The sequence below is a fragment of the Carettochelys insculpta genome, chromosome 11 (assembly GCF_033958435.1).
Source record: "Carettochelys insculpta isolate YL-2023 chromosome 11, ASM3395843v1, whole genome shotgun sequence".
Taxonomy (NCBI): Eukaryota; Metazoa; Chordata; order Testudines; family Carettochelyidae; genus Carettochelys; species Carettochelys insculpta.
Window position 1 is genome coordinate 49,521,947 of NC_134147.1, and position 25,228 is coordinate 49,547,174.

General features: G+C 46.0%; 1 protein-coding gene across 1 annotated transcript in view; it reads left to right on the forward strand.

Moving 5' to 3' along the window:
- Window positions 1–25,228, forward strand: part of IHO1 (interactor of HORMAD1 1) — an 84,032-nt gene that overhangs the window by 44,471 nt on the left and 14,333 nt on the right. The window contains exon 5 of the mRNA XM_075005949.1: window positions 14,229–14,277. Coding sequence (XP_074862050.1) covers window positions 14,229–14,277 — 49 coding nt within the window. The remainder of the gene's footprint in view (window positions 1–14,228; window positions 14,278–25,228) is intronic.

A 25,228-nucleotide genomic window follows, 5' to 3' on the forward strand; every position in this document is an offset into this window, starting at 1 on the left:
GCCATTTGCCACAGGAGTCAAGACAAGTGATGCGGGATATGCAGCTATGCCAGCAAGATGCTGCCCTACATCTTGTGTCACTGCAAGCCCCTCTCCGGGGCCTAGTAGCTGTCACACATCACCATCCAAGCTCACCTGATCATATCTCATAGAGCTGGAAGGGACCTTGAGAGGTCATCAACTCTAGTCCCCTGCCCTCGTGGCAGGATCAAGCACCATCCCTGACAGATTTTTTTTTCAAATCTATTTGCCCCCAACCTCTAAATGGCCTTCTCAAGGACTGAGGTCAGAGCCCTGGGTTTACAAGGCTAGGACTCAAACCACTGAGCTGTCCCTCCCTGCAACAGAGCCATCCCACCACCCTGGGAAGGTTGTTGTGAACTCCGCCATTCTTTGGATGGACGGCTAACTGCAACTGGATACCAGCATCACCAACAAGGACTGAAAGAAGGTCACCATTCATGGTGGACATTGCGGTACCCTCTGAGAAGAGGGCTCCAGACTTCAACGATGCCTGAGCTTGAAAGTTGGGAAAATACGAGCCCCTGGCTGGGCAATGAGTGAGTGCTGAGAGAATGTGGAATTGGTTGATGCTATTCTCAGATGGTGCAGCAACTCATAGTGTTCGATGAACATCAACAAATGGTCGAGGGACATCTACTTTGAACTCATCACTAGGTATCAGCAGTAGCAGGAGGGACAAGCTAGAATGCTGATGAGAAACATGGTCAGGAAAGTAACTCAATAGGCCAGTACCTACAAGAAGTTCAAGAGTGGGATGGAGTGGGGTGGAGGCCTCAGGGTGTGGGGCAGGAGTCACGGGAAGGGGTTGGCAGATGAGGGGGTGCAGGTGTCAGGGCAGGGGGATGTAGGATGGGGGTGGGCTCAGGACAGTGGGTTAGAGGATGTGGGGAAAGCATGGGTCTGGGAGTGCAGCCACCACAATTGCTCAGCTGCCCAAACACTGGGGTGACTGGGACTGCCCTTCTCGGCCACTTGAGGACAAGAGCTGTAGCCTGGATGTTCTGCGGCTCTGCTGCCCAGGGTGCTGGCAGCACCCAGAGTCCTAACCCTCCTACTGGTATGCCCAGCTTATTCTACCATTTGGTCATTGTTTATGTGCTATATTTATCCTTTTAAAACAAACTTTGTATTTGTGGATAATCTAAGCACTGTACCCAGATATGCAGACACTCTTCTCTTAACCTGCACACTATGTGCATTTTAAACATTAGCTTTAATTAATACTTTACATGTGGAGTGAAATATTTTCTTCGTTGTATGACTAAAGAGGAGCAGAACTATGCTGAGCTTGTCCTGATTGAGGGGTCACTGTCAGCTGAAATGAGCCTGTGACATAGGAGAGGTGGGGACAGGTGTCACAGTTAGGACTTGTGGACTCTCCCTAAAGTGTCCCTGGTCTGGCTTAACCTGTTTGAAGAAGTGGGTCTTTCCCACAAATGCTCATTCCTTAATAAATAAAAATGTTAGTCTTTAAGGTTCTACAGGACTGGTTGCTGTGTTTTGGGAAGATACAGACTAACAGGCTATCCCCTGAGAGCTAAATAGCCTTTATTAAGAGCTTTTTGTTACGTTGAAGTACTCATATGTGAGCTGGAATCATGTGTGGTGGAGGCAGTGTTTGTGCCCACCCTGCGAAGAGCTGAAAATCACTGAGACTGAAGTGCAGTGGTCACAGCAGAGAGACAGGTGGCAGCAGAAGATGACTGACAGTTGGCTAGAGAACCAGCAGCTGGCGAGGCAGTGAGCAGAACATAGAACCACAGAATCCTAGGGCTGGAAGGGACCTCAGGAGGTCATCTAGTTCAGCACCCTGCTTCAAGCAGGATCAGCCCCCACTAAGTCATCCCAGCCAGGACCTTGTCAAGCCAGGACTTAAAAACCTCTAGGGATGGAGAATCCACCACCTCTCTGGGCAACACATTCCAGTGCTTCACCAACCTCCTGGGGAAATAGTTTTTCCTAATATCCAACTTACTCCCCCTTCTGAAACTTCAGACCATTGCTCCTTGTTTTGCTGTCTGTCACCACTGAGAACAGTTTTTGTCCACCTTCTTTAGAGCTTCCCTTCAGGAAGTTGAAGGCTGCTATTAAATGACCCCTCAGTCTTCTCTTCTGTAAACTAAACAAGCCCAGATCCCTCAGCCTGTCCTCATATGTCTTGTGCTCCAGCCCCTTAATCATTTTTGTTGCCCTCTACTGAACCTGCTCCAGCAAATCCACATCCTTTTTATACTGGGAGGCCCAAAACTGAACACAATATTCCAGATGTGGCCTCACCAGTACCGAATAGAGGGGAACAGCCACTTCTCTAGATCTGCTCGAAATGCTCCTCCTAATGCACCCCAATAAGCCATTAGCCTTCTTGGCCACAAGGGTACACTGTTTACTCATATCCAACCTTTCATCCACCATAACCCCTAGGTCCCTTCCCGCTGTACTGCAGCTTAGCCAGTTGGTCCTCAGCCTGTAACAATGCTTGGGATTCTTATGCCCCAGGTGCAGCACTCTACGCTTCTCCTTGTTGAACCGCATCAGATTTCTTTTGGCCCAATCCTCCAATTTATCCAGGTCACTCTGGATCCTGTCCCTACCCTCCAATGTATCTACCTCTCCCCCTAGCTTCGTGCTGTTCGCAAACCTACTGAGGGTGCAATCCAGTCCCTCATCCAGGTCATTAATAAAGGTGATGAACAACATGGGCCCCGGAACTGGGCCTTGGGGCACTCTGCTTGAAACCAGCCACCATCCAGATATTGAGCCATGTCTCTGGTGAGGCAACACATGGCTGGTGGGTTGACCAGGCAGTGAAGAATCATGACCGGCTGGGCAGCCAGGCAGCAAGGCACTGCGGTTGCTGGGGCAGCCAGCCAAAGCAAGTGTTCAGGTAGCAGAGCAAGCAAGGTACCTTCTTCTCCAGGTGATAGAGAAACTCACCTGGATGCCCCACTGAACCCGGAGTCCTCACTGACCAGAGACAACCCCTGTGAGTGAGGGATGGTGAGGGAGCAGAGAGGGGCACAGAAAAGGAACTTTGGGTATAAAACTCAAGAACATGAGGCAGAAGACCCTGCCCCACACACTCAGGTGAGTGTCCTGCTCGGTTTAAGAGTTTATAAATCCTGCTTGCGACATTCTCACTAATCACTTTTGGGTGTCTTCTCTTCTTTCATTCAAAGTTTTTTTTCTGCACTCAGACTCTGAGCTGGTGAGTGGGGAAGTATGGCCTCTCCAAGGCGCCCAGGGTGATATGTACTTTTTCCAGGTTTTTGTTGGGGATTTCTTGAGAAGGAACCCCTGGATATAGAACACAGCCCTGGCTGCTGTCAACTCCAGCTGAGAGAAGGGCTACACTTACAATGTGGGTTCATGTAGCACTTCTGTCCATGAACCTGAAGAAACTGTACAGGTTTTATTGAATTTACCTTCATCTTTATGTTATCAGCAGATTCTGTTCTTTGCAGATTCCCCATGAGAACCGATATTTCGCCACATTCAAAGGGTAGTGTTGGGAGTGATCAAAGGGCTAACTACATCAGCATGTACAGAGATTGCCAGGGACATTTGCGTGGAACTGACCAGGAATGGAATTGCATATTTAAAAACATACATCTATATTGTTTTCACTTTGTTAGCATGATTATTAGATCTGTGCTCTCTGCTGAGGCCAAGTTTGTTTCCTCATAAGCTCTGTGATGTTACTGTATTTTTATAATAATTATAAAACCGTTTTGGTGATCACTGTACCAGATTTGCATCAAATCTTGCACCACGTGAGGTGCCTTCTGAAAGCTGGGCATGCCCTGAATCTGTTTATGCTACTTGTATATCTGTGCCATGCTTGTATTTACAGTTATAGGTATTGCCTTTATTCCTGCATTAGAAATGTTTTAAAGTGCTGCAATTGACAATGGGGAGTGAGATCATCTCTCTAGTAAGGTGACATCAGCTGAACAGAAGAACAGAAACCAGATACCCAGATGTGGGCTCCACATCTTATGGAAATTGACTGAGACATGCTGGCTAACCCAGCCACCAATGGCAGAATGCCCCAGCAGGCCACCTGATCGGGTGGTCCTCCATTGCCTCCGAGAAGAAGAAAGGGTTTTTCCACCCACATGGCAAGTCTATAAGAGGTCCCTGGTAGTGATCATGTTGTTCTTCATTCTTCATGACCTAAGCCTGTGTGGACTAGGGGCCCATCCCTCACAGGATGTATTGCAGAGGCTCTCAAGAATAGTAGTTTGTACCATCACTGGCCTGCATCAATAGCTTTAACTGACGTATGTAATGTATCACTTCAAAAGTTTTCTCTCTCACCCTGTTCTGTCTTTCTTTGTTAATAAGCCTTTAGGCTTTAGATTGTAAAGGGTTGTCCCAGTGTGCTGGTTTGGGTAAGAGCTGAGTGTATATTGACCAGGGAACGTAGCTGTGCCCTTTGGGGTCTGGAAGAATCTGTCTGGATTTGGAGAAATAGGTTCTCCTAACCTCTCGCCTGAGTGAGGAGTATTGCTGCTTTGGGCACTAGGAGCAGCTGGGCAGTCGGTGGGTTTGCTCACCCTGGCTCAGAACCCCTAGTAATATTACAAGCTCTTTGTCATATTCTAAAGATCCCCAGGCTCATACTAATCCTACCATGTTTTGTTGGGAAAAGTAATTACTCCAGTCTCCAGTATGAAGGATTCTCTCCTGGCTGAGAAATAATTTCTAGCTCTGTGTATTTCATTAAAAAATGTGAAAAATATGACAAATGAATCCAAAGTGAACTACATTTTGTGGAGAATCTTTGATAAAATCCAATTGTGTATGCCACTGCCTTTCTTCTGAGATATTTTTAGAGGTATCTGATAATACAGAGTTTGAAATTCTAGTTCCTATTTAGTGAGAATAAGAATAATATATAATAGAAAGGGATATACAAATATTTAATTTTACATATTTAGGCAAAGTCGTGAATTCTGTTCTGTTTATTCTGTGAATCAGTTTTGTGTTTTCATGATCACCAAAGAAAGCATTTTTTAAAAGATCCCATCTACGCAGAAGGATTACTCTTGGGTCTCACCACTCAGCTCAAGACATCCTTGGCTCAAAGTTTTGGGTCCTCTGAAACAGTAATAGTGGTGGCTAACGCATGGGCCTTCCCTTCATTAGCCGTTTGTACACTCCTAGCTGCCATTATCTCAGCCCCAGAACTTTCAAGTCACTCCCTTCTTGGCTAGTGTCAGCCACTGGATTTGAATGAGAGGATCTGTTCACATGTTCTTAAAGAATGGGTATAATTTGCAAAGTGTGAGTGGTCCCACAGTAGACCTGCAGTGAAGCTGTCCTTTTGAGGGGTAGGGGAGGGCCTGGGACAAATCAGCCTCCCCACAACTCTCCACCTCATCCACCCCATGTGCCCTTCCGCCTAGCTGTCCCTCGCCTCCTCACCTCCCTGCGTGCCCACCTGCCACACTTCTCCTTCCGTCAGTCCTCCTCACACTTGTCTCCTCATCCTGCTGCCTGCCTCTCCACTCCCTGCTAGTCTTCTCACTGTCCAGCTGCCCCTTGCACCTGTTTCCTCACCACCCTCCCACCTGGCACTTGCCTCCACACCCTGCTCACACGCTTGCCTGCCTCCTCACCTGAACACCAGGGTGAACACACATAAGTCAGGATGCAAGATAAGGACTAAATATCAGGAGACTCCCAAGTTTACTGATGTGTGAGGCCTCCCAAGTGCAGGACCTGGGGCAGTTGCCCCAATTCATAGTACCCAAAGGATGGCTCTGTCTGCAGCTTTGTTTAAACTTGGCAAACTTAGAGCCATGGTAACATTGTCATCTCATGGTTCTCAAGCCATGCTAGAACAGCAGTTCCCAGCCTTTTCGAGACAGCAACCCATTTTGACAATTCAGTAAGACTTTGTGGCCCAAGACCAATTAAATCTGTTGTGGGTGGAGAAAAAATTATTTTATAAATCTCAGTTCATGCCCTGCCCCCCACCTTCCCCAGGTTTAAACCCCTCAGAGCCCCAAAATGTCCCCCCCACCTCACATGAGTGCTGCTGCCTGCCGCTGCCCCTTTGCTGGGTCGTCACCACATCCTCAATGTGGCTCCCCTCAAGCCCTTCTACTTCCTTCTGCCACCAAATGGGACTCAATTTAATTGATTTAATTGCTGGATCCCTCGTGCCACCCATTAAACCAATTAAATTGAGTTCAATTTCAGCATGGCCAGGCAGAGAGTGGGAGCCAGAGGAGTGAGCTCAGCAATGGCAGGAGCGGCAAATGGCTCCTTAAAAAGCCACATGTGGCTCAGAGCCACCTAGCTGGGGACCCTTAGAAAATCTAATGGTGACCCATGTTTGAGTCCCGACCCATAGGCTGGGAATCCCTGCTCTAGAATATCCAGGGTAGTAAGAAGTGTACTGAAGCCCAGTCTTCCCTCAAGCAGTGAACTATCTCCCTGGACTGTACTGCATGCAATCAGATCTTCAGCCTCTCTCGGAAGTAGGAGAAGTTTGCTGTCAAAAGGAACCAATTCTGGAAACAATGCTTCTTCGAGTAGTCCCTGTGGGTGCTCCACATCAGGTGCTGGGCTTGTCCGGGCTCCACAGATGGAGAACTTTCTAGAGCTGTGATCAGCTGGACCACACACGTGCAGCTGCTGTCCCTCGCTGTTCGTGCCCTTTTGGTAACATGCACTGTCTGGTTCCCACCAATTTCTCTTCAACCGCCTCAATCTGCAGACATAATGTTTTCTTCTTCTCTCCTCATGGGGATCCTTTAGCATGAGACTATCTCAAGAGCCTTTGTACATAGTTATTTACTTATTTTAATCGTTCCTCCTTTCTCCTGTTAAAAAAAAGAAGAAAATTCAAGTGATCAGTTAAAATTTAGTATTTGCAGTAACATCATCTACCTTCTATAGCAAAGAGTGTTCATGCAATTATTCCTTGAAAGAAAAAAAGAAGCAGTTTACTATTAGCTTTCATTGTTGTTCCTACGTAAAGCACCAACATGTCTGGCTTTCCGGGGTTCAAGAAATGTGACGCATGCCGCAAGGCGATGCAGGTGTCAGGCGGGCATGCCTCTTGTATCAAATGCCTCAGTGAAGCCCACGTGCCCCAAAAATGTGTGCATTTTTCTAAGCTTACAACAAGAGCCTGCTGTGACCAAGAGATCTGGCTCCGAGTGCTGCTATTTGATAAAGCCCTCCAGCCTTTGTCATCAGAAGCTGCAGCTTCCACCATGGCTCACTCACATAAAAGGCAAGCATTGTCAACCTTAGAGACCTTGCCAAAGAAAGTCTGGGATCCAGAAGCTCAGATAAGCCCCCACAAGAAAGGCTCTGAGTCAGCTGCACTGAAACCAGCCTTACCCATGAAACCAGCAAAGAAACCTGCTGCGGTGCGGTCCCCAGAGATGTCAGTACCTAAGTCAGCATTGGCACCAGTGGTCTCAAAACACAAAGCACTGGTAAAGTTGCCTGTGCCGAGATGTTTGCTGGCGCCACAGGCTATGGCACTGGCTCAAGATTCCATATCAAGACCTGCACCCAGAGACATAATGCTCAGGAATAGGCCACCAAAAGTTACGACACTGAAATGCTGGGCACTGAGAGACTCAACACCAACAGACCCAGTACCATATGACTCAGTGCTGAGGACAGCATCAAGAGACATGGCACCAAAGACAATACCAAGGGAGCTAGTACTGAGGACGGCACCAAGGAAACTGGCACCAAGACAGTCTATACCAAATGAACTGATGCCGAGAGCTACTGCATCTCGTCACAGGGAACCATGTGAGGCTCCTGCAAAAGCTGAGCACCATAGCCCTTCCCCGTGTCCACAGTCCTTAACCTTTTCTCCAGCACCCTCACTATCCACACAACGGCACTCATTCACACTGCCTCAGGACTTGCCACATCTTTCTTCTCCTGGGAGGCTACTCGCGCCATTTCTAAGCCCAGTGAGATCTCGTATTGCATATTACCAACATCGCTTCTCAGCTTCTCCTTCACCAAGACCTTATTATGTGCGTTCTGAATCTCCTCACTCATCATACTTATCTTCAAGGGACTGGTATCAAGCACACCCATCCCCACCCAGATCATATTATTATCGATGACCTCATTGCTCCTATTCACCATATTATTCATCTTATCGACACAGATCACCTTTTAAGGGAGACACGCTGTGCCTCTATTTCTTCCAGGTATTCACCTATTCCTCTGCCATCATCTTCCATTCATCGCCATACCCTGCCCCAGCAGAACTCTGAGCTGGAGGAGGGAAAGGTATTGGGCAATGATGACCACCAAGTGGCTGTTTCTCCAACCGACCAGTTGTCCTTGCTGAATGAGGCTGTCATACCGGGAGATATGTCCTCCCCCCATGACACTAAGCAATCTGATGAATTATTCAAGCATGTCACCCTCAGTCAAAAGGTTAAAATAGCAGAGGTGGAGGAAAAGAGGCATCGTCTCCTCAAAAATATGCGACCGGTCCAAAGCTCCAAAATTGCTATCGCTATAGATGAGACTATATTGGAGGCTGCTGAGGACGTTTGGCAAACTCCAGCATCTGTGCCACCTTCCAGCAAGCGCATGGACGAGTGGCATTTTGTTCCTGCTAGAGGGATGGAGTTTTTATTCACTCATCCCCAGCCTAGCTTGCTTGTGGTTGACTCTGCTCACCACAGATCCAAAGCACCTCACTTTAAGACACCTTTACTGGACAAGGACTCAAAGAGGCTGGACCTTTTTGGCAGGAAAGTCTACTCTTCTGCCACTCTTTTATTACATGCTGCCAACTACTTAGCCCATTTACCTCGTCACGGCTTCGGCAATTGCTCTGAATTGGTGCCCTTAATGAATTATTTGCCAGAATCGAAATGACCTTTTTTAAGTACAGGAGGGATATGCGTCCGCTACAGCAGCTGTTCAGATTGTATTGGATGTAGCTATTACAGCCGCATGCGCCACCACTTCGGCTATAGTTATGAGCTGTGCCTCCTATTTGTAGTTGGCAGGAGTGCCAAAAGAGCTCCAGGCTAAGATGGAAGATCTTCCTTCTGATAGGTCCAAACTGTTTGCCAGAAGGACTGATTCTGTCCTACATTCAAGGGAAGACTCGTGCAAAACATTCATACTGTAGGAATGGACACACCTCCCTACTGACAACGCTGATTCTCTCCATACCATAGGCACTTGGATTATTCGTACCACAAACATTCTTTCCATCAGCAGCAGCATGTGTTCGACCAACCTCGCTCATGACGTCTGCCCAAGCACCAAAATAACAACAATTGGACTCAACCTCACCAGTCTGCCAGGTAGCAGGTTTGACAGTTTTGTCCAGGACACTGAACCAGCTCACCTCGCCCTCTTGGACTGTCATACCACCCACCGGTTTCACCATTGTCTGAGGCCCTTTTTCTATCAATGGGCCTCCATCACCACCAACAAGTGGGTTCTAGAAATCATTTGGCCAAGCTATCCTATTCCCTTCCTCTCCATCCCATCAACCTCCCTACCTACCCTGTCCTTCTTCAGGGGCCCCTCTTACAAGAGGTTGCTGTGCAAAGACGTCAACCACCTCCTTCTCACTGGAGCCATGAAAAGGTTTCCAGAAGAATTCAAGGGAAAGGAGTTTTACTCCCACTACTTTCTCATGCAGAAAAGAAAGGGCAGGTAGAAACCAATACTAGACCTTCAGGGCCTGAATCGATATTTACAGAAACGATGGTTCAAGATGATGATGCTAGCTTCCATCATACCAGCACTGGAGCACAACAACTGGTTTGCTGCCCTCGACCTTCAGGGCACTTCCATCTGACAGTCCATCCAGTGCACAGACAGTTTGTCCACTTCACAGTGGGCACGGGCACAGAACATTTTCAATATCGGGTGCTACCCTTTGGGCTGTCCACCGTGCTGAGCATATTTTCCAAAAATCTGGCGGAAGTCGCGGCCCATTTAAGTTGAGAAGGAGTCATCATTTTTCCCTACCTTGACAACTACCTTATCAAGAGCAAATCGCTAACAGAGACTTCCAAAATAGTTGCTGTCACAAAGAGTACATTCAGTCATCTCAGACTGTTAGTCAACCACCAGAAATCTACTTTCATCCCTACACAGAACCTGGAGTTCATAGGGGCCAGGCTCAACACAATCTCTGCCAGAGAGTACCTGCCCCTGCAAAGGTTTTAGGCAATCTGGGACTTAATACAAGTCATTACCACAAGCTGAACGGTTCAGATAGCCATGTGCTTAAAGCTAATGGGCCCTGTGATGGCTACCACGTATGTAGTGCAACATGCCAGACTTCACTTTTGCACTTTACAGCATTGGCTAAGCTCCATCTAACAATTAGACAAAGAGCATTTTACACAGGTCAGTTTCTCTTCCTCTAAAGGTCCATCAGTCCCTCACATGGTGGATGAAACAGCACAACCTGCTGGAGGAGGTACCTTTTCAACATCAACAAGCTACAGTGCATATCACTACGGACACTTCCCTTCTAGGCTGGGGCACCCATATGGGTACCAGATTGGTTCAAAGGCGCTGATCACCAACCGAGATGCTATTGCACATCAACCTATTAGAGCTCAGACCAGGCCTCAATGCCTGTTATTTCTGCGAGCACATTTCCAACACCACAGTCAAAACACTTAGCAACAACATCACAATGATGTATTATATCAATTGGCAGGGCAGAGCACACTCACAATCCCAATGTGGGGAAGCCATCTGACTGTGGAACTGGTGCATACAGAACAACACCATACATGTGGCATCTTATGTACTTGGACCAGCCACTGTTATAGCAGATTCCCTCTGCAGGCACTTTGCCCCAGACCACGAGTGGGAGCTTCATAATGGGAGTCTCTCTCTCCTCTTTCACCGATGGGGCACTCCCCAGGTAGACCTTTTCTCCCTCTAACTAAACAAGAAATGCCATTATTATTGCTCAAGGGGTGGAGTAGGGACCAAGGCACTGGGTGATGCTTTTCTCATCAAATGGAAGGGAGCCCTGTTCCATGCCTTCCCTCCCACAGTGCTCATATCCAAGGTCTTGCACAAGATTTGGACAGATGGGGCCACAGTCATATAAGTAGCACCTGCATGGGCTCACCAGCATTGTTTTCCATTGCTGCATTGTATGTGGCCACACCCTCCCTACACACTCCTAGAACTTTCTGACCTTCTATATCAGAACCAAGGATCCGAACTTCAACCTCAGATACAGACCCTCCACCTCACAGCATGGCTCCTAGTTGGCTCAATGCATCCAAACACTTTTGCTCCACACAAGTTAAAGAGGTCCTGATAAAAGGCTGTCAGCAAACTACCTGAGTCACTTACCTCTCCAAATGGTGCAGGTTTGCTTCATGGTGCTCCTCATGTGACCTAGAACCACAGTCTGCTCCTTTGCACTTAATTCTAGATTACATTTTACACCTAAAAGACTCAGGATTGGCTCTGGCGTTACTGAGGATGTACCTTGCTGCCATTACTGCCTTCACTCAGCCCATAGAAACAGTCTCATTATATGCACATCCTACCACTAAAAGATTCCTCAAAGGACTTGCTAATTTGCACCTCCATCATCATCCAGTGCCCCCCTTGGGATTTGGACCTAGTTCTTAACACTCTTATGGCACCACCATTTGAACTGTTAGCATCTGCACCTCTACCAGTCATGACAATGAAGCTGGCTTTTCTTCTTGCCATTACCTCAGCCCACAGAGTTAGTGATCTCTTGGCTCTTATTGTGGTACCCACTTACATGATCTTCTGTAAAGAAGGGGTGATTCTCAAACACCACCCTGCCTTCATCCCTGAAGTATGCTTGGACTTTTATCCAAATGAGCCCATGATTTTGTTGTCGTATTACCCTAAACCACACACCTCTGTTCCAGAGGCATCACTGCACACCCTGGATGTCCAGAGGGCATTGGCCTTTTATATTGACAGAACTAAATCATCCCTAAAAACTGATAGGCTTCTTGTAGCTCTCACTCATAGATCCAAGGATGAGCCCTTATCAGCCCAGCGAGTAGCAAAATTAATAACTTAATGTATAGTGCAATGCTACTCTTCCAAGGGAATACCGCTCCCAGTGCCACTGAGAGTACACTCCACAGGAGTCATAGCAGCATCAACAGCTTTTCTTCACAATGTCCCTTTACATGACATTTGCAGAGTGACCACCTGGTCATCTCACGACACATCCGTGAAACATTATGTGATACAGCATCAATGGACTGGGGCATCCTCTCTTGCACCCATGGTGCTGTCATCCTGTGACAGACCACGACTCTTGCCCTCTTTCCATCATTAGAAGGTTCTGCTACATAGTCACCTGATGTGGAGTACCCACGGGGACCACTCGAAGAAGAAAGTGAAGTTACTCCCCTTGGTGCAGTACCTGTCATTCTTCGAGATGTGTGTCCCCATGGATACTCCACAACCCACCCTCCTTCCTGCTCCGGAGTCTGTCTCTCTCACAGCTTTCAGACTCCAGGGTGATTTTGAGAAACTGGCAGGGGCTGGACCACGCATGTCACCAAACGCGTGCAAATGGCAAGGGGTGGCACACATGGCTGGGCTGACCACAGGTCTAGAAAGTGCTCCATCTGCAGTGCTGGGCACCTGATGTGGAGCACCCGTGATGACACACATCTTGAAGAAAGACAGTTACTGCACCAAGGGGAGTAACTTCACTTTTTGTCTTGTTTCTCTACGACATTTGTTAGGCAGAGAAATAAATAGGCAAACAAAAGGAAGGTCTGCAAAGATTCTGTCTTGTCTGTTTTGGGTTTAACATGACACTGTCAAGGCTGATCCTGTCTCTGAGATGTCACATGCAGAAAGTGGGGGCCTGCAAGAACTTTAATGTACCCTGCTACTAAAAGCATCTGTTTAAAAAAAACAACAAACCCCCCAAGGTCACAGATTCCCTGACCTTGGGTGATGTACTGCCACTAAGTATAAACCCCCTTGTGAGAAGCTAGGAAGACACACTTTGCATGTCTCCCTGTGAGATAACCCCAAGTGCTGAATCCTCTCTCAGGAGAGAGCTTGAAAACAAATGGCAGTTTCTTAATAGCGGTCCTTTTCTGTCACAGGCATGTGCCTTGGAACCTCCTGCCCTCTAGGACACAGGAATAAGATCATAGTCTGGAAAAGGGGGTATTATTAACAAAATCAAAAGATATATTTGTTTAGTGTACTTGGTTGCTAGGTGTTACGTAGCCACTCAAAAAGGTAGATTAAAGCACAGAGAATTGCTTTCCGGAGATTCAGTTCAAAAGTTACAGAGTGTATGGGGTACATCAGCCTGAGAAGCCCCACAAATCAAACCCAAAATTTAAAAAAAAAAACCCACCCAATTGCATCTGACTTAACACCCCTTTCTAAATTTCATACCTGGTTCTTGGCTCATTTCATCTTTGTATCTCTTCTCTGGCTACACAAAGGCCTGCCACAGGCACATCACTGCTTCAGTTCAAAAATCCCACTCTCTCTTCCCATTGGCTCACCTGGCTGTTTGCCAACACTTCCTGGAGATTTTCAGGTACCCCCTGTATCTGGGTTTAACCCTTTCCAGGCAATGTAGTTAACTGAATACCGAGATGTTGAGAAAAGGGGTAACAACCCTTCCCACCCATCACAGGCACCTATCAAGCTGTGATGGATAGGAGGGCTTGAGGGGTTACATGTGAAAAGAATACAGATTCCGAGTGGCTCGCACGTATCGCAAAGGTCATTCAGGTGAAAGGCCTTTGTTATCCTCTGCTACAGCTCTTCCTGACACTGGCCTTGTCTGCAGTGAAGTTTTTCTCAGATTTTCCTGCAATTACATTAGCACTGTTGCTTCTCTACATAGACCATATGCAGGCATTTAACCCTCCTCTTGTCCTGTTCTGAGCAGACAACAAATTGATAAAAGTGCTAATGGTCATCCTGGTTCCCATCATTGCTGGCACCTATAGCATTGTACCAAAGCCAAAGCAAGCGAGGGAGGTTTTTTAAAAATCTTTGTCATAGAGAAGGCCCCTGAGGTTTGTCTAATGAAAGTAAGCTGATTTTAAGGGTGAAGTACTGTATTATGCCTTGCAAATGTTTCATGCCTCGTGATTCCCCCTTACCTTTCTCATTTCTAATTGCTACAGTAATTCACATACTTTTTTATACTTTTTGTGTTTCCACTTTAGTGAAGTTTTAAGCACCTTTGTTTCCAGTATCAAAGAAAGCATTCAGGGGGTAAGTACATCTGAATTCCAAGTGCTACCTTTTCTCTAAAACTCAACTGAATTAAATTACAGTGTCCCTCAGGCATAAGCATAGCCCTGTGTCACTACAGGTTTCCAGTCAGTAAGGTGGAATTACCTCTTAGGTGTCTCTTAGATTTGGAACCTGAAGAGCACAAAAAGAATGAATACAGTGACCACAAACACAGTGACAAGTAAAAAAACCTTGGTTGTCTTGTAATTTCCACACACACACCTACCTGTGCAAGCTGAGAGCCCAACCAATAGGTAGTGCTGTTACTCAAAGCTATTATGAAGTCTAGTGGATGTTCCAATACATGGTCATGATAAAGGAATGATTCCTGCTGAGCTCTTCCCACCCCTCTCCCTCCCAGGGAATTGTGTGTTGCTCTGACCCTGCCTAACAGCTTCTACATATGCATTGAGATTCCAAGCTCCTTTTATCTATCTGTTTCCATACCCCATACATTTCAGGGAGCCGTACTTTGCAGAGGTTGCTCGCAGTTCCTCCTTTCCTATTTAAGTCTTATTATCATTTACCTAAATAGGTGCCAGCTTGCACCAGAGCACCAAGCCAATTCACTTATGTATTAGTATATATTTAAATGGTTGTTAATTGCATAAGAATGTATTTTCTGTTTAAACTTCATATTGGCTATTACATGCATTGTGTTAATGTATATGTATCCTGTTATAATGTAATAGCCAACATTTAGATCGTGTATACCCATGTAATGAAATGACCCATCAAATAAAGAAGCTTTATGTAATGCAAATGAAATACTTAGCACTAATTTATGCACATTTGATGGCAAATGGTCATTGTATATGAGTATCAGCGATCAAAGAGTAACTGCACGCCTCTCACACCACCAACCAAAGAAAGAAGCCATGCGGGTGGTCACCCTGTTAACTTGTTTTCTGTGAGAAGAAGCTATGATTGATTCAGGGACAGATCCTGCACCTCTGGGCTGTTTGGAGTCTTATAGGGAAGGGTACTTAATGCAAAGCAGAGATATGAAGAGACAATCTGGGAATTCCATAAGAACATAAGAATGGCCATACTGGGTCAGACCAAAGGTCCATCCAGCCCAGCATCCCATCTGCTGACAGTGGCCAATGCCAGGTGCCCCAGAGAAGGAGAACAGAAGACAACGATCAAGTGATTTATCTCCTGCCATCCATCTCCTGCCCTTGTTCAGAAGGCTAGGGCACCATACTTTATCCCTGGCTAATAGCCATTTATGGACCTAACCTGCAAAAATTTATCTTTTCCAAACTGAAAAGTCCCAGTCTCTCTAGCCTCTCCCCATATGGGACCCGTTCCAAGCCCCTAATCATCTTAGTCGCCCTTTTCTGAACCTTTTCTAATGCCAATATATCTTTTTTGAGGTGAGGAGACCACATCTGCACGCAGTACTCAAGATGTGGGCGTACCATAGTTTTATATAGGGGAAGTATGATATCTTTTCTCTTATTATCGATCCCTTTTTTAATAATTCCTAACATCCTATTTGCCTTACTAACTGCCGCTGCACACTGCGTGGATGTCTTCAGAGAACTATCCACTATAACTCCAAGATCCCTTTCCTGATCTGTCGTAGCTAAATTTGACCCCATCATGTAGTACGTGTAATTTGGGTTATTTTTTTCCAACATGCATTACCTTACACTTACCCACATTAAATTTCATTTGCCATTTTGCTGCCCAATCACTCAGTTTGCTGAGATCTTTTTGTAGTTCTTCACAATCTGTTTTGGTTTTGACTGTCCTGAACAACTTGGTGTCATCTGCAAACTTTGCCACCTCACTGCTTACCTCATTTTCTAGGTGATTGATGAACAAGTTGAACAGGATCGGTCCGAGGACTGACCCCTGGGGAACACCACTAGTTACCCTCCTCCATTGTGAAAATTTACCATTTATTCCCACCCTTTGTTTTCTGTCTTTTAACCAATTCCCGATCCATGAAAGGATCTTTCCTCCTATCCCATGACCACCTAATTTACATAAAAGCCTTTGGTGTGGGACCGTGTCAAAGGCTTTCTGGAAATCTAGGTATATTATGTCCACTGGGTGCCCCTTGTCCGCATGTTTATTAACCCCTTCAAAGAATTCTAATAGATTAGTTAGACACGACTTCCCTCTGCAGAAACCATGCTGACTTTTGCCCAACAATTCGTGCTCTTCTACGTGCCTTGCAATTTTATTCTTTACTAGTGTTTCTACTAATTTGCCTGGTACTGATGTTAAACTTATCGGTCTATAATTGCCAGGGTCTCCTCTAGAGCCTTTTTTAAATATTGGCATTATATTGGCCGTCTTCCAGTCATTTGGTACCAAAGTGGATTTAAAGGATAGGTTACAAACCACTGTTAATAACTCCGCAATTTCACATTTGAGTTCTTTCAGAACCCTTGGGTGAATGCCGTCTGGTCCTGGAGACTTGTTACTATTCAGCTTATCAATTAACTCCAAGACCTCCTCTAATGTTACTTCAATCTGAGTGAGTTCCTCAGATTTGTCACCTAAAAAGGCTGGCTCAGATTTAGGAACCTCTGTAACATCCTCAGCCGTGAAGACTGAAGCAAAGAAATCATTTAATCGCTCCGCAGTGGCACTGTCTTCCTTGATCGCTCCTTTTATATCTTTATCGTCCAAGGGCCCCACTGCTTTTTTAGCGGGCTTCCTGCTTCTAATGTATTTAAAAAACATTTTACTATCATTTTTTGAATTTTTGGCTAGCTGTTCCTCAAAATCTTTTTTGGCTTTTCTTACTACATTATGACATTTAATTTGGGAGTGTTTATGTTCCTTTCTATTTTCCTCACTAGGATTTGACTTCCACTTTTTAAAAGCTGCCCTTTTCTCTCTCACTGCCTTTTTAACATGGCTGTTTAGCCATGGTGGTTCTTTGTTAGGTCTCTTACTGTGCTTTTTTATTTGGGGTATACATTTAAGTTGGGCCTCTAGTATGGTGTCTTTAAACAGTTTCCATGCAGCTTCCAGGGATTTTAGTTTAATTACTCTACCTTTTAGTTTCTGTTTAACTAGCTTCCTCATTTTAGTGTAATTCCCCTTTTTGAAATTAAATGCCAGAGTGTTTGACCGCTGCGGTGTTCTTCCCAACACAGGAATATTAAAAGTTATTATATTGTGGTCACTATTTCCAAGCGGTCCAGTAACAGTTACCTCTTGGACCAGATCCTGCGTTCCAGTCAAGACTAGATCAAGAATTGACTCTCCCCTTGTGGGTTCCTGTACTAGCTGCTCCAAGAAGCAGTCATTTAAGGCATCAAGAAATTTAATCTCTGAATCCTGTCCTGCGGTGACATGCACCCAATCAATATGGGGATAATTGAAATCTCCTATTATTACTGTGTTTTTTATTTTGATAGCCTCTCTAATCTCCCTTAACATTTCAGCATCACTATCACTGTCCTGCTTAGGTGGTCGGTAATATATTCCTAATGCCATATTCATATTAGAGGAATGAATTGTTATCCATAATGATTCTATGGAACATTTTGATTCCTTTAGGATTTTTGCTTCATTTGATTCTATATTATCCTTCACATATAGTACCACTCCGCCACCCGCACGACCTGTTCTGTCTTTCCGATATAATTTATATCCCGGTATGATAGTGTCCCACTGATTGTCCTCATTCCACCATGTTTCTGAGATGCCTATTATGTCAACTTCCTCCTTTGATGTGAGGTACTCCAGTTCACCCATCTTATTAGACAGACTCCTAGCATTGGTGTAAAAGCACGTTAAAAAACTACCACTATTTATATGTCCGCCTTTCACAGACGCGTTGGATTTTTTTATATGCGATTGTTTCACATCTGATCTTGCCCATATATTATTTCCCACGTTCCCTATCTGACTAACTTCTAGGGAATCCCTATCTATGGAGCCTCGTGTAAGAGAAGTCTCCGTCCGATCCAGGTGCTCCCCCGCACCAATCGGCTTTCCCCCACCTCTTAGTTTAAAAACTGCTCTATGACCTTTTTAATGTTTAATGCCAGCAGTCTGGATCCACCTTGATTTAGGTGGAGCCCATCATTCCTGTATAAGCTCCCCCTACCCCAAAAGTGTCCCCAGTTCCTAATAAATCTAAACCCCTCTTGCCTACACCATCGTCTCATCCACGCATTGAGACTCTGAAGTTCTGCCTGCCTATCTGGCCCTGCGCGTGGAACTGGAAGCATTTCAGAGAATGCCACCATAGATGTTCTGGATTTCAGTCTCTTTCCTAGTAACCTAAATTTGGCCTCCAGAACATCTCTTCTGCCCTTCCCTATGTCATTGGTACCAACATGTACCACGACGACCGGCTCCTCCCCAGCACTGCCCATAAGTCTGTCTAGATGCCTCGAGAGATCCGCAACCTTCGCACCAGGCAGGCAAGTCACCATACGGTTCTCCCGGTCATCACAAATCCAACTATCTATATTTCTAATGATCGAATCCCCCACTACTAAAACCTGCTTCTTCCTAACAGCTGGTGCTCCCTCCCCCGGAGAAGTATCCTCGGCACGAGAGGATACAATAGCACCCTCTGGAAGGAGGGTCCCAGCTATGGGATGGTTTCCCTCTGCTCCCGTTGACTGCTCTCCTTCCCTGAGCCTTTCATCCTCTGTAACAGCATCAGGACTGTCAGATTGGAGGTGGGACAGCCCTATTATGTCCCGGAAAGTCTCATCAACAAACACCTCTGCCTTCCTTAGCTCCTCCAGTTCAGCCACCCTGGCCTCCAATGCACGCACTCGGTCTCTGAGGGCCAGGAGCTCCTTGCATCGAGCGCACACATACGCCACCCACCCACAGGGTAGGTAGTCATACATACTGCACTCGACACAATAAACAGGATAGCCCCCACTCTGCTGCTGGGCTTCTGCCTCCATTTCCTACTCTAATTATATATGAGGGGTTAATTAAATGTTTCAGATAGAGGTTGTTATAAAGGATTTAAGTTTAAGGGCAATAGAAGTCACTGGCTCCCTCCAAGCTCCCCCTCTAAACTGCCCTCTCAAAACTCCCTCCTGTTAGCACGCACCCTGTTCGCGAGCACCCGGTCGCAAAGCTCCCTGGTCGCTTACTAGCGGGCTTTAAGTGCTCGGCCTCCCTGATAGCTCCTCCCTCTGCCTACAGCTCAGCCAATCAGCACACGGTGTTTCAATTCAAACCTAATCAAGACTCACAGCTTCCAACTGCCTGCCTGAGCACACGGCCTTTCAAACAAACACTCAGCTCAGCGCTCCAAACTCCGAACATAAAAGATTTTTGGAAAGATTTTTGGAAAATGAAGTTTTATATCTGCTGGCATTTGGAATTACACTCTGTGATTCACCTGTACACGTTACCTACTTTAACTTCTTAATAGAACTCATTTCCTTTTCTTAGCTAACAAGCCTATAGTTAATTTACTATAGAATTGGCTACCAGCATGCTGGTGTGGGATCTAGAATGCAAGTTGGCCTGAGTGAGTGACTGGTCTTTGGGACTGGGAGTAAGCTGGAATATTTCTGATTTTTGGCATGAGAGACCATTGATCTCTAAGTCCAATGTGAGTTGCAAGGCAGACTGGAGAGTATAAGGACACTGTCTGTGGGTACAAAAATTAGGGCAAATTTATTGAGGTTGACATTTACCATCTGATTTTATACAGTCGAAGGTGCATGTCCTCACTAAGCACATTCGGGTGGCAGTGCGTCCCCACTACCATGCCTACCATTGACTTACAGTGATGCACGTGTGGTTAGACATCCCACAGTTCCTGCTACCCATCTGAATTCTGGGATAGGCTCCCAGTGCCTGATGGGAAAAAAACATTGTTGCAGGTTGTTCTTGGTACCTGTCATCAGACTCCCAGCATTCAATTACCTCATTCCTCCATCCCTCCTAGAAAGCAGCTACAGACAACCCTTTGCACCCTTTTTTCCCCTGATTATCTATGCAGATGCCATAGCATAACAAGCATGGAGCCTGCTCTCTTGCACGCTGGTATGGCAAGCATTGCAAAACCCTTGTGCTGTATCCTGTGGGTTGTCCAGAGCCTCGCCAGGAGCTGCCTGCGTGAGGAAGAAAGTGAAGAAGCCACGCACACAGATGCACAGGAACTCACAGAAGGGAGTGCTTGGCATGTGCTGACAGCAGTTGGGAGTGTTGACACAGTGACATGCTGATTCTGGTCCTGGGAAACAACCACAGACCGCTGGGACCACATAGTTATGTGGCTATGGACAATGACCAGTGGGCTGCAAAACTTTTGCAAGCATAAGAGCACTTTCTTGGAACTTTGAGAATTCCTTTCCCCAACTCTGAAGGGAAAAATACCAACATGAGACCCACTCTGACAGCTGAGAAGTGAGTGGCGATAGTTCGTTGGAAGTTTGCCAGACTACTACTGGTCATTCGGAAATCAGCTTAGAGTGAGTAGATCTACAGTGGGAGCTGCTGTGATCTAAGTAGCCATGGCAATCGATACTCTTCTGCTAGGAAGGATAGTGATTCTGGGAAATGTGCAGTCATAGCGGATGGCTTTGCTACGATGGAGTTCCCTGTTTGTAATGGGGCAATATACAGAATGCGTATCCCCATCTTGGGCACCAGAACACCTTGCCAAAGAGTAAAAAGAACTGGATAAATTCATGAAGGTTAGGTCCATGGATGGCTGTTGGCCAGGACAGGTAGGAATGGTGTCCCTAGACTCTGTTTGTCAGAGGCTGGAAATGGATGACAGGAGAAGGATCACTCGATGATTCCCTGTTCTGTCCACTCCCTCTGGGGCATCTGGCCTTGGCCACTGTCAGAAGACAGGTTTCTGAGCTAGAAGGACCGTTGACCTAACCCAGTTTGGCCAGTCTTATGTTCTTACAAAGGCTGCTTCATTGGCATCAACTTGGAGTGGTCGAGGAAGATGCATGACATGGCATCTTTAGGGATTCCAGTCTCTTCAGAAAGCTGCGAGACAGAAAATTATCTTTGCTTACATTGAAATGCCAATAGTTGTCATTGGAGACCCAGCTTACCTCTTGCTCCCTTGGCTCATTAAGCTGTACACATGTGACGTGACTAAATTTTTATATTGGATATGGAAGCCATAATATCTCTTGGCACCATTTATTGTGCCTGGGGAGGTGTGTGAGGTGTCTAATGAAAGCTGAGGATGCCCTGAATCTATGTACATTACTTGTATGTCTGTGCCATGTTTGTAGGTAGAGTTGTAGCTGTATTAGAAAGGTTTTAGTGCTAAGATTCACAAGGATGAATGGACTGTAAACAAATGTTCAGACAGCCAGTACGCATTTCAGGAATGTGGGACTTGTCTCCTGGAATGCATCCAATGGCAATGGGCCACAATAGCCCAAATGGGTCAAGTAATTTTGGGCTAAGCACTGGGATGGAAATCAGATGCCCAGATAGCCATTCCACATCTTATGTATATGGTCTGGAGCATGCTGGCAAGATCAACAGCCAATGGGAGAGTGCCACAGTGCACTACCTGGGTCAGGAGATCCGGACTCTCCAGGCCTGATGTGAAAGAGAAAGGGCTTTTCCCTGCTCAGGAGAACACTATGAAATGGACCTGGCAGCATCCATCTTGGCTCCAGATCTTGGTGCCTGTTCCTGTTCCAAGGTTCCATGTTCAGCATGCAGGCTCCAGCTTGCCAGATCTTCAGTTCTCCAGTAACTAAGACCTTGTAACCTGGAATCTTACCTCTTATGGGATGGACTTTCAGAGACTTTCAACCATCAGCATAGAATATCGCTGGCCTGCATCCATAGCTGTAATTGATATATGTAAAGTATCCCTTTAACAGTTTTAATCTCTAACCTTGTTCTTTCTTTCTTTGTTAATAAACCTTTGGATTTTTAAGTCTGAAGGATTGGCACTCATGGTGATTTAGGTAAGATCCAAGTATATATTGACCTGGGACTATGACTAGACTCTTTAGGGCCTGTAAGAATCTGTGTGGTACTGGTGAAATAGGTTTTAAGAATCTCTCACCTTAGCTGGGGATTGTTGATCTGGGCTGTTTAGGAGCAGCTGGGAAATCTGTGGATTTGCTTGTGTGGCATCTGACTGGCCAGTGGGGCTGGCAGAGTTACTTTTGTGGTTGGTTTGATTTGCCTTAGTGAGAAGGAAATCCCTGCCTGGAGCTGTAAGTGGCCAGATTTTAAGCAAAGACACCCTGGATTAATTTCCTTAGCTGTGCCCAGAAACCCCGTCATATTGCAACACAGGCAGCCTGGACCGCAGTAAGGAGCAGTTCAGCTACAGACTGAGCAAGTGCAGAATGGTGGTAGAATGTGCCTTTGGCCATTTAAAAGGCCCATGGTTCAGTTTACTGACTAGTTTAGGCCTCAGTGGAAGCAGTGTTCCTATTGTTATTGCTGCTTGCTGTGTGCTACATGATATCTGTGAAGGCAGGGGGTGAAGTTTCCAGCAGGGAGTAGGGTTGAGGCAGGTTGCCTGGCTGTCAGTGGTGAGCAGCCAGACACAAGGGCAATAAGAAGAGCACATTGAGGCACACTGCATATCAGAGAGGCTTTGAAAACCTGTTTCATGAACGACTAGATAGTTATATGTGTTGCTCATTTCCAGGCTGCTCCCAGTGTACGTGCACTGCATGTGATACAACTCCCCTCCTGCTGCAACTGCAGTTGGCACAGTGGATAAAGATTATCCTGAAAACATGCATCTTTATGTAGGCTATTTAGTGAACACATGAGCCATCCCTTGGAGTTGAGTGAAAGGCTTCCCAGGCCTTCACATCCCCCTCCTCCCCAACATTCTAAGATGTCTGGGAGAGGAGGATATGGAAAATGGTGAAGCGACCAGTTGCTGTGTCAATGGGTGCAGAGGAGCTCTGTGTTCCAACTGCTTTTCCTGCTTATCTTCCAGCTCTGCTTCTTCATGAACCTCAACATCCCACCTGTGGGTATGCTCTCATTCCCTGTATACTATCCTGTCCTCCTGTTTGGTGTGGTGACCTCTCGCAGTGATTTGTGCCCTATCAATACAAGTGGATTTTTTCACCTTCTAACCTGCAAAAATGTAACTGCTGGAGTGGAGGAAGGTACCTCCATGACTTCAGTCGTGGATCTCCAATACGTGGATGACAACTTGGCTTTTTCCTCTTTCTCCTGGAGCCCATCAGACCATCTTAAGTGCCCTCACCAAAGCATATGAGAATCTCAGCCTCTTATTGAATATCAAAAAGACTAATGTGCTCCACCAGCCCTTGCTGACAGGACAATCTCATGTATCTTCTGTAGAAGTCAACAGAGAATTGGTGGAAAAAGTGGAGCATCTCCCATACCTTGGAAGTCAACTTTCCACTAAAGTCAACATTGACACAGAAATCCAATATCATCTGAGCTGTGCATGCTCTCCTTTTGCCTGCCTGAGCCAAAGGGTCTTCAAAAACTAGGACATCTATGCCAGGACAAAGCTCCTTGTGTACCATTCAGTGGTTGTTCCAGCGCTACTCTATGCATGAGAAACTTGGACAACATACAAGCATCATTTGAAGGCTCTTGAATAATATCATCAATGCTGCCTCAGGAAAATCCTAAATATCTCTGAGGAGGATGGGCACATGAACACTAGCGTCCTGGAAGAGTCGAACATGACCAGAATTGAAGTCATTACCATTCATCAACAACTTCATTGGACTAGTCACATGGTTTGGATGCCTGATCAGCACCTCCCAAAACATATTCTGTTTTCCAAGTTGAAGGAAGGACAGCAGAGAGTTGGGGGCCAGTGGAAGCAATATCAAGACATGCTGAAGGCACACATGAAAAAGTGCAGCATCAGTGCTGACATTTGGGAGGACCTTGCCCAAGACCATCCCCAGTGGAGAATGGTAATCCATGAAGGGATGGTACAATTTGAGAGGTCTCGCTGCAGTGCAAATGAGGAGAGGCAGAGAAGAAGAAACGAGCATCAAAAATTGCCCCATGCCCCTCCAACAGCTACCAACACCTGCCCCTTCTGTGATAAGACCTGCAGCTTCAGAATTAGGCTGGACAGCCATCAACAGACTCACAAAATTGAGGGTGACATGAAGATGTCCTGCTCGTTATCGAGTGATTGCCAAAAGAAGAGACCACAGATAGGCCTCCAGCTGCAGTGCAGGAAAACCAAGGGTAGACTTTACAGAAGATAGACTGTAAAAATCTTTTACAGTGAATGAAGCACTTTATAGCACAATGCACATGTATTGGGGCAAGGCCAAATTTTCCATTTTAAAATCAGCACCTACCAGCAAAGTATAACACTTGGCAGGGTGCTGGGTAGCAGAACTTGGTTTGCAGGAAGGAATGGTAAGCAACTCATTAGGAGGGGTCTTTTGTTTCTGCTTTGAAAACATGAGAAAGGTTGCTTGCAAATTATAGCCCTTGTTGTTCACATGAATAGTTAACAGAGAGGGAGCCATGTTAGTCTATATACTAGCAAAACAAAAAAGCAGTCCAGTAGCACTTTAAAGACTAACCAAATAATTTCATGGGTGGTGAGCTTTTGTGGGACAGACCCACTTCTTCAGACACCTCCTAATGAGTTGCTTACCATTCTGGTCTGAAGAAGTGGGTCTGTCCCACAAAAGCTCACCACCCATGAAATTATTTGGTTAGTCTTTAAAGTGCTACTGGCCTGCTTTTTTGTTCTGTTGCTCACGTTTGCCTTTGGAAGAGGTGGCAGTAGCTTAGGGTGGAGAGGCATAGATGTGCACAAGTAGTGTGGAGTCACTCCCGTTCCCACATAGCATCAACCCTTAGGAGTGGTGGCTGCGGGTTTGAGGTGGAGGGACTTGTATGTGCACAGTCAGCACAGGATTGCCCTCCTCCAGCACAGCATGGCTGTTTTCCAGCGTGATCCCTCCAAGCCCATCACAAACATCTGAAGCTGAATCAGGTGACTTTG